Here is a 13,187-nt window from a genome sequence, read left to right as displayed (position 1 = left end):
GGTGTTTTAAATACTGGTGGTTGCATTACCGGAGTAAGTACTTCAGTGGTTGCCGGGGGTGAGTCACTTCCTCGAAATCCAGGTGGTGTATCTACCGGTGGAAATGTTATTTCCGGTGCAGAAATTTTACGTAAAGGTGAAGGAATTTTCTTCGAGGAGGGTGATTTAAGTGACTCTTTAGCCCTTTTAATTTCCGACTTCAACCTTTGCTGCGGCGAAGAAGATTGCTGTTGTTCTATTTGTTGCAGAGGTGGAGGAAGCTGATACTGGGAGAGCTCTCCCTGTTCTGGTTGTTTCGGTCTCTCTCTGTAAAGTCTTTTTACTTCTTCATTAAGTCTTTTGAACTCTGGACCTCTAGCTTGTTTTTATTGTAATATACGCGATATATCCATTTAATGAAATCATCATCACTTGTTTTTCCATAAAAGGGTTTTAAAAAATTAGATTTATCAGATATATTATCTAATATCATCTCAGGTAATTCCTCTCTTTCAGTATTTCTAATATCTTCAACAACTCCTTCGTTAAATCTTGCAATTAATTTTAAGCTTTCTCCTGCTGATTTGGATTTAGATGCAAGTTTTTTTCTCACATCGGCGACTTCAGTACGAAGTTCTCCAATACCTTCAAGTATTTCCTCACCAACAGGTGGAGGTTGAGCTGCAGCTATGTCAGTTGGAAGGTCTCGTAAAATCTTCTTTGCCTGTTTAGTTCTTCTCGCTATTTTTTCTGATACCGGAAGAAGATCTTCTTTGATGACAGTTGTAACTTTCTCAGTAGCTGCAGTGACGGGTTTAAATAGTTTTTTAGTTTCTTCTTCATACTCAACTTGTGCTTCTTGCTGCGCTTGCAGATTTTTTCTGAATGAGTCTCTGACAGGAAGAAATTTTTTAATTGTTTCTAATCGTTCTCGTGCTGTTCTTGCAGTATGAGATTCTGGATGTATCATTTTATTATAACATAATAATTTAATTAATATCAGCAGAAGAGGAGCAGCAGAGAGGGCTCGTCTACAATTCTGTTTGGGACAAACAATAATCGTAGACGTGGTATTGACCTCTATGAAGGGTCACTATTTTTTTTGGTAACACACAAGGGTGACCACTCCCTTAAGTGGTCTGTTCACCCTCTCTGCTGCTCCCAAAGATTATTCTCCGGAAGAATACTATTTCAATGTGGCTAAAGTTATTTAATGAACCCTTTATAGCAGAGAATGACAAATGCTAAAGCTAGCTCTCGCTGGATCTTCTGATTTCAACACGTCGCTGTACTCCAGTAATTCCTATTTCTTCTCCAATCACTTCACCGGCCTCCACCGTACTAAATAAAGCGCTCGCTGGATGTTTGGTTTCAACACATAGCGGTTCTTTGCAATCGCTTCACCGGCCTCCACCGTGCTAAAAATAGCGCTTGTTGGCTCTTTTGATTTCAACACGTCGTTGTTCTCTGGTCATTCCTTTGTATTTTGTAATCTTTTCACCTGACGATGTGTAATTGATATTAACAGGGTAGCCAGAAATTGTTTATTCGTCCATAGTGAAAAGCACGGGAACTTGTGAAGTTTGCTAAGGAAGATATGTGGCGCCATAGCGGAAAAAAGCTGGTCCAGTGAGAACGTTGCAGCTGCAGTTTCGATGTCGCATGTCGCAAACCCAGTATCACGTGTTGGATCAGTTTGCATATCCTTAAAGTTCCATTTTCTAGATCGAGATTTTAGATTTTAAATGCTGAATTACATAGTGACGGTTTAAAGTTCTATTACCTATGTCGACATTTTACAGTGTATATTTTGAATTACACAGCGGAGGTTGAAATTTCAATATCATATCTTGAGAATCCCTAATTCACACGTTCAATGTAACTGTTTGCGATGAAAGTTCCAATTCATATGGCGAGTATTTAGATTTCGCCTGTTGAATTTCACAGCAACGAAAAGCGGTTCCTTCACAAGAGTGACCTCTAGCGAAGAAATTTATATTAATTCCCGACCCGTGAATGGTAACTTTCAAGCTGTAAAGGCATGAAATGTAATGGCGCCTCATAACTGAATACACGATTTATGTATCTTAATACTCTATATTATTTGGAATTGTTAAAGTGGACATTGTATAATGTTACTTGTAACACCAACACATCATTTTACCATATAAAAATAACAATTCTGAAAAGCACAATAAAATATCCAATCACCGCTGTGTACTATCTGAAAACTCAACATACGAAATGGAACTTTCAGCACAATCAGTGTGATTCAACATGTTAAACTGAAACTCTCGACATATCACATTAAAATTTCAACAACCTTCGTGTCATTCATAAGATTCAATAATAAAAAAATCGACATTAAACATCCAATTTTCAACCTGCGCTGTGTAACTCAACAGATGAAATCTAAATACTCAACATATGAAATGGAACTTTTAACATAAACTCTTTGAACCAATACGTAAATTAGGAATTCTCGACGTACGACACTGAAATTTCAACCACCGCCGTGTAATTCAAACGACACAATCTAAAACCTCGACATAGAAAATATAACTTTCAACCACTACTATTTAATTCAACAGATACAATCTGAAATCTCGTCCTAGAAAATGGAACTTTATGGACGAGCATTTTTGATACAACACGTGAAATTGGAATTCTGGACATACGACATTCAAATTTCAACGGCAACATTCTGATTGGACCAGCTTTTGTCCGCTACGGCGCCTCATAGGAAGAGGCAAGTGAAGAGATTGGAGAATAAAATATATGATTGACTGGGATAGAATTTAGCCACCAAGTAGGATATTGGACAAGCCCAGTTGCAAATCTAGAGGCATTCGTCACTTTAGTTGACAGCGGCATCTCAAAGCATGTTAACTATCCTAGAGAATATTCAGACTTCAACAAAAGAAGAGAAAGACGCCGTACACTCATTGAAAAACAGAACAGACATAACAATCAAGCCATGTGGCGATGCGAAGGTTCGAGTTTCCCATGGTCAATTTTCTTTAGTGGCGCTTCTACTTTCCGACAGAGAACAGTTTTTTATGTCAGTTTCCAACATCATCCCCCACCCCTGTAAGTTTTATCAAGAATTGTTCCCGATACACTAAGGTGAGGTGAAATACTATGAAAATTTCAGCTAAAAAATGCTGTCGAATTCGCCCCCCTCCCCCTTTGCAAAGCACGTGTGGGCAATATCACCACTCCACTCGCGCGGCCACTGATCAAACCTATAGATTTGGGTTCCGATGTATTCGGTATGAATAGGGAAGACTACATAAATAAAGCAAATAGACAATTAAGCGATATCAATGCTATCCACTAAGTTTACTGCGCACTGGTACTTTTCGAAAAGGACACGGAGCTGTTCGGTCGTTGTTCATATTTTTTGCTCAGTCTCTGAGATTTTTCGGGCGAAAATCTTGTGGTCTTTTTGGGTTTGGGTAAAGCGATATTATAATTCTTTTATGAGAAGCGTGAAATGAAAGTTTAATTGGTCTGGTGAGGTGCTAGAAGTAATGTTAGCTGTCATGTGGGGATGCACCTCTAACCGGCCGGCGAGATGCACTGGTAAGTCAGGGATGCCGTGAAAAAATGTATGTTCCCTTTAAAGTTTTAGTCATAAATGTTACATTCTATTTTTTTTTTAATCTTGCCAATACGCTCGCCAAGGGTCACAAATTGGTGTGCATTCTATTTGCAGATCCGCTTTCTTGCGCTTATTGGCTTTTTTTTTTTTTTTTTTTTTGAATGATCAAAATCGATTCGCCAAATACCAAATGCCACATTAGCTGCAATCACGCTCGCGACCAGCCGAGAACAGTGATTGTTTCCTGCTGCTGCGAAAGCTGTTACCTCCAGCTGACCTCTGAATGAATTATGGTGCCCCGGGTAACCCCAACGCTCGCCGCAATTACATACCCGCTCCATCCCAGTTTAAACCAGTACTTGTCTACCACATGAGAAAAAAACGACACTCACGCCGCTCCAGTACAACCAGCAATGGATGCTCATGCGCATGTGATGTGACCTGAATTGGCCTAGCTTTTTCGGCTGCTCTTCAGAACGCCTTATTCCGTAGCACAACGCAAGAAAGCGACAGGAAAACGATAAACGATGTAGATGCTTTCAGCCATTTTGTCCTTTTTATATAGAACAGTAGTCTGCAAGATGTTAATTCCACCGTACTCTAAAGACTTCCGAAACCGCTTTTACCAAATATCAGTCCTTGAGGCCTTGAGATTGGGTATACGGTGATTGTCCAGCGCTTGTTAAGAACGAAAGCGGACGACCACGGCCGCCTGGATTTTATAAGACACAGCAAAGACTTTAACTATCATACCGCTGAGCCTTTAGACTCGTGACATACTAATTAAACGGCATTAATCCTGCTAATATTTGTTAGTGCTGTCTAATGGCGTCTGCTGCTCTCATGGTCAGAGAACCACGCGTTAATGTCATCGCATCCTCTAACTGCTTCACTCATATAAATATAAAGTAACCTTTTGAGTCTTCCAACTGTCTGTTTGTCTATATGTGTTGTCTGCCACTTTTACCGTTATAGGTCTAGAGACATTGTCGCATGCGATGAGTGAAATTCCGCTACATTCCTTCACGGATCTTCACCCGTGGATTGCGACGATGGTACACAGTGTGTGTGTGTGATTCGAGTGTTGTCTTCATCCTGAACCATATTAACCTTGTCCTCAATTAAGTTTATATTGGTCATTCGCGCAAAGCATGTGTTCAAGCAAAGATTGTAGTACATTGTTATGCTTAATCTGCTTCGCACAGGTGCTAGTCTAAGCCGGGATACTAACCAGGGTTTTTGTGTAGATTCCCATGACTTTCATGCTATGCCTCTCACCGCAAGCTTTTAGTGTAATTATCTTGTCCGAGAGTCATTGACCTTACTTAATCAGGTCAACCCAAGTTTGAATACAACTGTCTTCTTCATGCATCAATATGTATGCATATACTGTTGCTTAAATCCTATGCTATATAGAGGAGTAAACGATGCATAACACATATGCTGTATGGAATTACGCGATATGGAATTACGCAGTATATATCACATATGCTGTATCGAATTGCGCGATATATATATATATATATATATATATATATATATATATATATATATATATATATATATATATATATATATATATATATAAAACATATGCTGTATGGAATTACACGATGTATATAACGCATATGCTGTATGGAATTACACGATGCGTATAACCTATGTACGAACTAGTTGTGGCAAGCATGTATAGATCAGCTATTAAGTTTTACCGATATGAGCTAAAACAAGTTTAGAGGTGCCCACGTCCACTGCCTAACATAAATCGAATAATGCATATCATGCTTCTCCCCCCCCCCCCCGCTCACTCTAGTCTCCCTAACATTGCGTACATTTATAAACTAATTCTGCTCAGTCACTCGAAGCCATTATTGACACAGTTAGTTTCTTTTGATCCTAAGTAAAGATCTATTAAAGTCCAGGGCATCAATCCGTATCTTTTATAATACTCGCCTCCAGTAATGAAAAAAATAGTATTGTACATGAATTCCTTTTGAATAAATACTGCCACGAATGTATTTCTCTTCTATGGGACATTTTTCAGTCAAATATGGCCTATTGTGTGCTGAAAAATGGCGTTAAACCCTACAACAACAACAACTTTTATCCCGTCGAAGAACTGACCTTGAACCGTAAAGCGTCTTATTGTAAACCCTGAAAATAGTGGCTTTGTGTTATATTTCGCTCGGATAATTTGGGTAGACTAAACACCCAGTGCTACTCTTCTTAGTGATTGGATGGTAAATTTCCTAAACGTGTTGACACTTGTTGTCTCTGATTTATTAATTCGAAATAGCCCGCATAACGTAATTACTAAACCAACGCGAGTGTCACGGACCAGAATTGGGATCGCCTGCGTGTGACTGACTCGGGTGTGGTCCCTATTGAAACTTCTGTCAGTGATCATGAAAACACTTTTATTGTAATTGATACACATGATAGGGTCATTTGTACTTTTAATACAGAACTTTGGATTCACTAGGCGCCATAGTCGCTAAATAATGAATCTGCTATCTGGCGATTTACTATCCAGTTTTGGATATTATCCCGTTGTCGACCAGCTCTGAGGACACGTCTGTATGTTTAGAGTGACAAAATAAACCCAAACATTTGCCCCCACTACTTTGTGTATTTTCATGAATTCCTAAGGTCATTCTTATACATGCTTTGGTTATAATTTTAACTAAGTAAAATTCTTCTTTAAAATTGTTTTTGGTGGCGCTCTACAGTTTCGTATTTTGCAACTTCACCTTACATACGTCACTCTCTCAAAAGTACATAATAACTGGTAAGCTTCAACTTTTTGACGAAGGAGATGAATTTGGATTATTCATAAGCAAGCACACCAAAGAAAATTAAAATTTGTTTGTATAATGAATACATTTTTATGTATATCTATATTTTGTGTAACTTTTTATTCGTGGCTATTTTGTGTTTCACTTTTGGCATGTAGATTGCATAGGATCTATAAACAGGAGTTGACAAGTTTCTAATAATAATCATGTTTACGAGTTGAGTACTTCGACATAGGTAACTTGGGTAGGTATTGTGTAATGGAGAATTTAGTAGTGAAATTTGTAACGTGGGGTTGTAATGCGACACATAGTCGTGCTCTTGAAGATGTATAGAAGGCGAGAACTCAGCAATTAATTAATTCATATTTCGGATTCTTATTTCATGTGTTCGCTTTGTTAATATGAGTCTGCATATGTGTTTCATGTTGTGTTTAAACAAAATTTTGAGAGGAGACATTTGTTTGGATTATTCATTGGAATTACACAGTGCTCATTAGGCTAAAATCTTATTTTGTGAATATTGTGAATGTTTTTTCAAGGAGTTATGAACAGTGGCATTGTAATACATCAGAACTGTTGGCAGACTGGTATATTCGAAGTTCTGGAATTCATTCGGAACCGTGGATTCTTTTGGACTGGTGTAGAACTTTTTTAGTATATTTTGGATTCAATGCATAAAACTGTAAGTTCCTCATAAATTTTCATTTTATAACCTTCATAATTAAATTTGATGGTTCTTTCTGTAACTTAGTTTACCATCATTAAGAATTCGAATATAGCAATTAAAAGATGCAGAATGTAAATCCAAAAGTTCATTGGAATACCAAAACATTATCTGCCCAAATAATCTCGTCTAAAATCAATGAAGAATACTGGTCACAAGTTCTAATATTTTAAAACGTTTCATTTCACTAAATGGAAGACAAAATAAAAAAAAGAATTAAATGAATCGAGTATTATACATCTATTGTTGAATATCAATATTAATTTCAATAAGGGGAAATATATAAAAATTAATTAAACATTTATGGTGAAACAGCAAATGAAATAGCCAAATCGTGTATGATACTTCTCCGACAGCAAACACTCTTGTATGGTGCCTATAGCATCATGAAAACATATATACATACATGCATGCATGCGCGCTCACACACACACACACACACACACACACACATACATACATACATACATACATAGAGTCTTAGTAGTTCCTTTAGATTTTTCCTTCCTACCTAAATCTTTTTTAAAGGTCAAATGTGTATTATGGAGTTTATTACAAAATTACACCAAATACTAAATAAAATAGAGCATCGATGACAAAGTCACATCTTGCTGTATACGAAACGTTTCATAAGAAAACAGGATGTAAATAAAAGTGTACAGAAGCAGTGAACTTTTTATCTTTGTTAATCTCATTATACATTAAAAGTTTGAAGCTTAATACAATACACAATACATTACAATATTTCACTGAATCGCACACCTACATCACTTCTATTATGGTATAACAAATTCTAAATATAGCTGTTATGAATAAATAATTATTTCCATGGGAACTTTTCTCCTTTTGGATCCTCCATTACGTTTTCTCTGGCGTTGGCGACTTCTACGGAGCCATCCTTCACATTCAGAAGAATAAAAGTTGGTATTCCCCTGATTCCAAACTTCCCGCATAATGTTTCCTGAAAAGATAAGTATAATTTTTAAAAAAAAATATATTTACAACATATTTCTTTCCTCAAAATATAAGATACAACGATTTCCACGTTATAAAATCTACGTTATAAAAACACAGCTACATGTAGTTGACTCTTTGTGTGTGTGTGTGTGTGTGTGTGAGGGATTTTGATTTTTAATGTAGCTTTAACAATGTTCCGTCATATCGCTACGATGTCTGCAGTGTGGCGGTTTATAGTGATGTCTAGCACTGGGGCATAACACTAACTTCTTAATATTAGCGCCAAGCGAGACTCTTTGGTATGATTCGGCCGGGTTTCGAACCCGACACCTCCCGCATCATAGGCGGACGCTCTAACCACTTAGGCCACCGGAGCGGTCTTAATTGATTTTTGATTATGGTCTCTTGACTAATGACTATAACAGACAGAGAGGCAGGCAGTTGGCGAGAATTGAATGACGGACTGAGAGACATGCAGATACCTAATTAATTGTATATCCGGCAAGACAAACAGAAAGACAGAATCACAAACAGGATTGTTCGATAGATTTTATATACGTTCATTCATTGACACTAATAAAAGTAAACATGAATCAAATTTTGGTAAAAGACAAAAACAAACCTTTCTTTCCCTATCACTGAATGGTATTGCTTTCCACGGCATTTCGGCGTAGTACTCATCGAAACTTTTCTGATCCCGATCTGAACTTATAAAGACAATCTCCAACATCCCTGCCTTTTTTGACGCCTTGATGTTCTTGTAAAAGTCAGCCAGCACAGGAGTGAAACCACGGCACGGCGGACACCAGTGTGCAGAGAAATACAACCCTTCGGTCAGAGAGATAAAACAAAAGTTTAAACAAAGCATTTATATAAACTTTTCATGAGGTTATATGTTATATTATCCTGCTTCGTTGATATAATCTTCGTAAGTTACACATGCGGGCTATGATTGTTGGAGGGTTGGGGGTTGGGGGTCTTGACTCCTTGTTTGTCTGCTAGTTTGTACGCTCCTTCGCATATATCTGGCTATAGCTGGACCGATAAAAGCGTTATATGTTCCTGATCTTACACTTCTTGGAAAAATTATATGACTAGTCCAAGGTCGACATTTGATCAGGGTTTGCTAGGGCAATAAGAGAACACGGAACTACAACTAAACACGCACAATACCAGTCACAGAGACATGTACGTGAAACTTCTCCAGTGTTTTCGATTAGTATTGTTGGTGAGAATGCATCTGGCTGAATATCCTGGAATGAAAAGTAATAATGCTAACATTTAAAGCCTGAGATCCCGAACGTTGGGGGTGGGGTAGGGTGCATATATGCACATATCAGATAGACGACGACCACTGTATTAAACGTGCACGGACGCCTGATTTTAAAATCCAAATAATAATTAAGCAGCCTTTCTTTTTAATTAAATTGACGAAAAATTGATTTATCGAGCAAACGACATATATTAGACTTCCAGTGTATGTGTGTGTGTGTGTGATTTTTTAGGGGGTGGGGGTTCTTTCTTAACTTGGCCTTAACAAATCTCGTCTCCAAAATTGCACTGCTTTAGCCAGCCGCTCTTTCTGCGATTCCCTCGGTTCATATGACCTCATTAAAGAATACGTTATTAATTTCAACCAACAAAATTCGGTCATGATACCAAGGCAACGGTAATAAGGTCAGGAAAGCATTATTTTTTATCGAGACCCCCGCAATTTGACACAGCATGTACAATGAATTAAGAAATGCCTGTCATAAAAAAAAAATCCCGCATTCTGATTCCCACTTGGTCAGGGATTCACTGTAAATGTTTTCTGTGCTGTTTTATTTAGCAGTCAATGTCAATCGCCATTGTGCTCATCTAGTTTTGCTGATTTTTTTTTAGTTAAATCCTGCTCAATTACTATTTATATATTTATTTTTAGTTACTTCTTTAATTTCTCAATTTATGTTAAAGTTTTAATTTGCAGGACTCCAATTCCCAATATCATAATTATCAATATGCCTTCGCGAACGCATTTTTACTAAATATTTGTCATATGAATTTCCTTTTTTCTTTTCTCTTCAGGTTGTATACATTGTTGTAAGTCTTTAAAGCTGTTGTCATTGGTGTCCCTTATTAGGTTTTATATGTATTGTTTCGCTGTAAATATGTAGTACACATTTTTACGTGTAATCATTTTGTCTCGTTGGTAAAATAGCTCCTATGGATCTAGTGAGTTGTATGCTGTCCAGACTAACGACGTTTAATAAAGCTTCTTGTATATTCTGTGTTATCTTGCACCCGTTCTTCCGTCTGTCCGTAACTCTATGTCATCCTAAACCGCTGAGTGGAAACGCACCAAAACATGGTATAAAGGTTGCCCATATGGTAACTATTTGCCGGAGGTGTCCAGATTTTGGCCTCTCTCCTGGGGTTCTTGGGTGGGAGATCAAAAGTAATATGCTGCAAAATGTCCACTTAGGTGAATTTGTTCAGCTTTTTTTTTTAAATTTACAAAACTTTATACGTGCACTCGTAGCATGAGGGCACATATGATTTATAACGGGTATAGAGTTACGACCCCTGGGTCACGGTCGGAGGTGGAAGGGGTAGGGATTTGTAATAAAAATCGCGATTTGCCATGGAAATGGCCCTGCAGTATTTGCCGACTTAATGTGGTGTAATATTGATTTATAGTTTTCTTAATCGCGTTTAAATGCAATTTTTTTATTTTGATTATATACATGTATTTGTACCCCATATGGTAACTCCTTTAAAGAGATAGACCATTAATTGATGGTTTTCATTCACTGAACTTCATGAACTCTAACCTCCGTGCCAGGGGCCCCGAGTGGCCGGGTGGTCTAAAGCGCTCTTTGTTACGGATCACCGCCATCTCACCTCTGTCTGCGGCGGTTCGAGTCTAGGATTCAGCCAATGTGGGTATGTGAGAAAGCTTGCCAGTAGCTTCTCGTGGGTCGGTGTTTTTTTTCCGGTGTTTTTCCGGGTTCTTCCTCCACCATTAATACTGGCCGCCATGTATAGCCTATCGTGTGCTGAAAAATGTCGATAAACCCCACAACAACAACAACAACCGTCGTGCCCTGTTAAATTAATAATATGCGTGTTTTAATAGCTATATCCGTCACTATGTACAGTAATGGGAAGGGCTATTCTTGCCTTGCTTTGACTACTATTGTTGCATTATTGATCAAGTGTAAAATAACGCATAGGAATGGCGCAGGTATGTTAATTATAAAAACCTTGAGCCTTATTGATCTCAAAATGTGCCTACCTTATACACTCAGATACGACATATAAGACAGTTCCCTAATGAGGTCATCAGCAGCCATATTTGTGGTTTGCTGGCAGATTTACTATTGAGTTTTTTTAGGTGTTTGGAAGTTGAAGTAAATTCACTGAACCTCAAGATACTGTTACAAAAAATACATACATAAACAGAACGTAAATAAGGCTTTCTGTTAGTATCTTTATTTGTAATTTATAAGTTGATTTTGCTTCAGTGTACCTTGTTCAAAATGGTCAATTTGGTAGTCGCATATAGGAAAAACTGCCAGGTTGTCCGTCGTCAAGGTAAAATGGCAAAATATCGTCTGCTAGTTTCCTTCTCGAGAAGACTTAATAGGTTTATATTATAATTTCCAAATGTCGAAGTGTACATATTTAATACGCGGCAAATAACTGCTTCATTGTGATATATTACACTGACAAAGTTAATTTACAGGTGAACGAACGACATTAGTACAACTTAGTTGTAACAGTTTTAAGTTTGCATCTCTGTCTGCTAAATGAGGTAAATTAGAATGAATTATCTGTCACCGAGATTTCACGAGATTTTTTTAAATCTGGTTTTCTCATTTCAATTTTAAAGCCTAAGAATAGTGTATCATTTCTAATCTAAAACAAAGACACAAAGTTACTGTAACAGCCGGTAAAATAACTTGTAAACAAGCATGTAAAATAATTATAAATCTTGACAAAAACTTGTAAGAATACGTAGTGTATAGCGATAAACATCCTTGCTTACAAATACGTTGTGTTCACAATTTACAAACGTGTGCAGTAAATCGATTAAATGTGTAGAAGTTTCGAATAACAAAAAAATACCTCGGTGTATAGTAAATTGACTACTATTTTTTTAATAGAATAAATCATAAAAAGTGGATAAAATAGTCATATACAGTACGTGTAACCTCTCTAAGCAGCAACTGAAAGGATTATAGATGGATACGGCGGGTGGCAGTTATAAAATTAGATATATAGCTGAAATTAAGAAGAAAATAAAACTCAACATTATTAGCCTTCAGTTTTAGTTTCTATATAAATTTGGAGGTGGAGGAGAACACTACGCTACATATCTAAGTTAACATATTTCCATTCGTAGTGAGAGTACGGAGGTGGGGGAAGAGGAAGGGGAGATATGTCACACTAACCCATATTTCCCTTCGCAGTGAGAAAAAGGAGATCTGGAGGGTACGTGTACAGAGAGAGAGAGAGAGAGAGAGAGAGAATACACTGACCCACGTATTTCCCTTCGCAGTGAGAAAAGGGAGATCGGGAGGGTACGTGGAGAGAGAGAGAGAGAGAAAATACACTAACCCACGTATTTCCCTTCGCCACAGAAGGATTCTACAGCAACCTCTCCATCTTGTGCTTGCACTTTCGAACCAAGAAGCTCAACAATCGACATGTTTACGATCTATCGAACGCTTCAAGCTGACAATGCTGGCAAAATCCTATCTACTGAACCCTGCAAAACAAGCGACTTATATACGCCTACTTGCCGCATTATTGCTTTCAACACGTTGAGGTTCCCTGGTCATATCTATTTATTCTCCAATGACTTCACTTGACGATGTGTAATAACAATTAATAGAACAGCCAGAAAATGCTTGTTCGTCATGTTTCTCACAAAAAGAAGGAAAAAAAGAACTGGATGGAATTCTTGAATTTGCACTAAATAACAGAAGAACCGGAGTCGTTATAATAATAGTATGCGTACATTATCGATGGGACTTTTCTACGGTATTTCGCGATACGAGAGAGACGAGGGCCTGAACAGTCAATAGAAGATAGTTTCACTATGCCCGATAATCAAAGGTAACGGGTTATCATTCTCGGCTCG

General features: G+C 37.6%; 1 protein-coding gene across 1 annotated transcript in view; it reads right to left on the bottom strand.

The window, feature by feature from the left end:
- LOC149803119 (nucleoredoxin-like) overlaps positions 1–12,891 on the bottom strand; it is a 34,188-nt gene extending 21,297 nt beyond the window's left edge. Inside the window, exons 1-3 of the mRNA XM_089953887.1 lie at positions 12,662–12,891; positions 8,682–8,887; positions 7,926–8,063 (exon numbers count right to left, since the gene is read on the bottom strand). Of these exons, the coding sequence (XP_089810013.1) occupies positions 7,926–8,063; positions 8,682–8,887; positions 12,662–12,752 (435 nt within the window). The 5' untranslated portion in view covers positions 12,753–12,891. The remainder of the gene's footprint in view (positions 1–7,925; positions 8,064–8,681; positions 8,888–12,661) is intronic.
- Positions 12,892–13,187: the final 296 nt, after the last annotated feature.

Source organism: Sinohyriopsis cumingii, chromosome 3 (genome assembly GCF_028554795.1).
Source record: "Sinohyriopsis cumingii isolate HCF-2022 chromosome 3, ASM2855479v2, whole genome shotgun sequence".
NCBI lineage: Eukaryota > Metazoa > Mollusca > Bivalvia > Unionida > Unionidae > Sinohyriopsis > Sinohyriopsis cumingii.
Note: the sequence above shows the minus strand (reverse complement) of the source record. Positions and strands in the feature narration are given on the sequence as shown.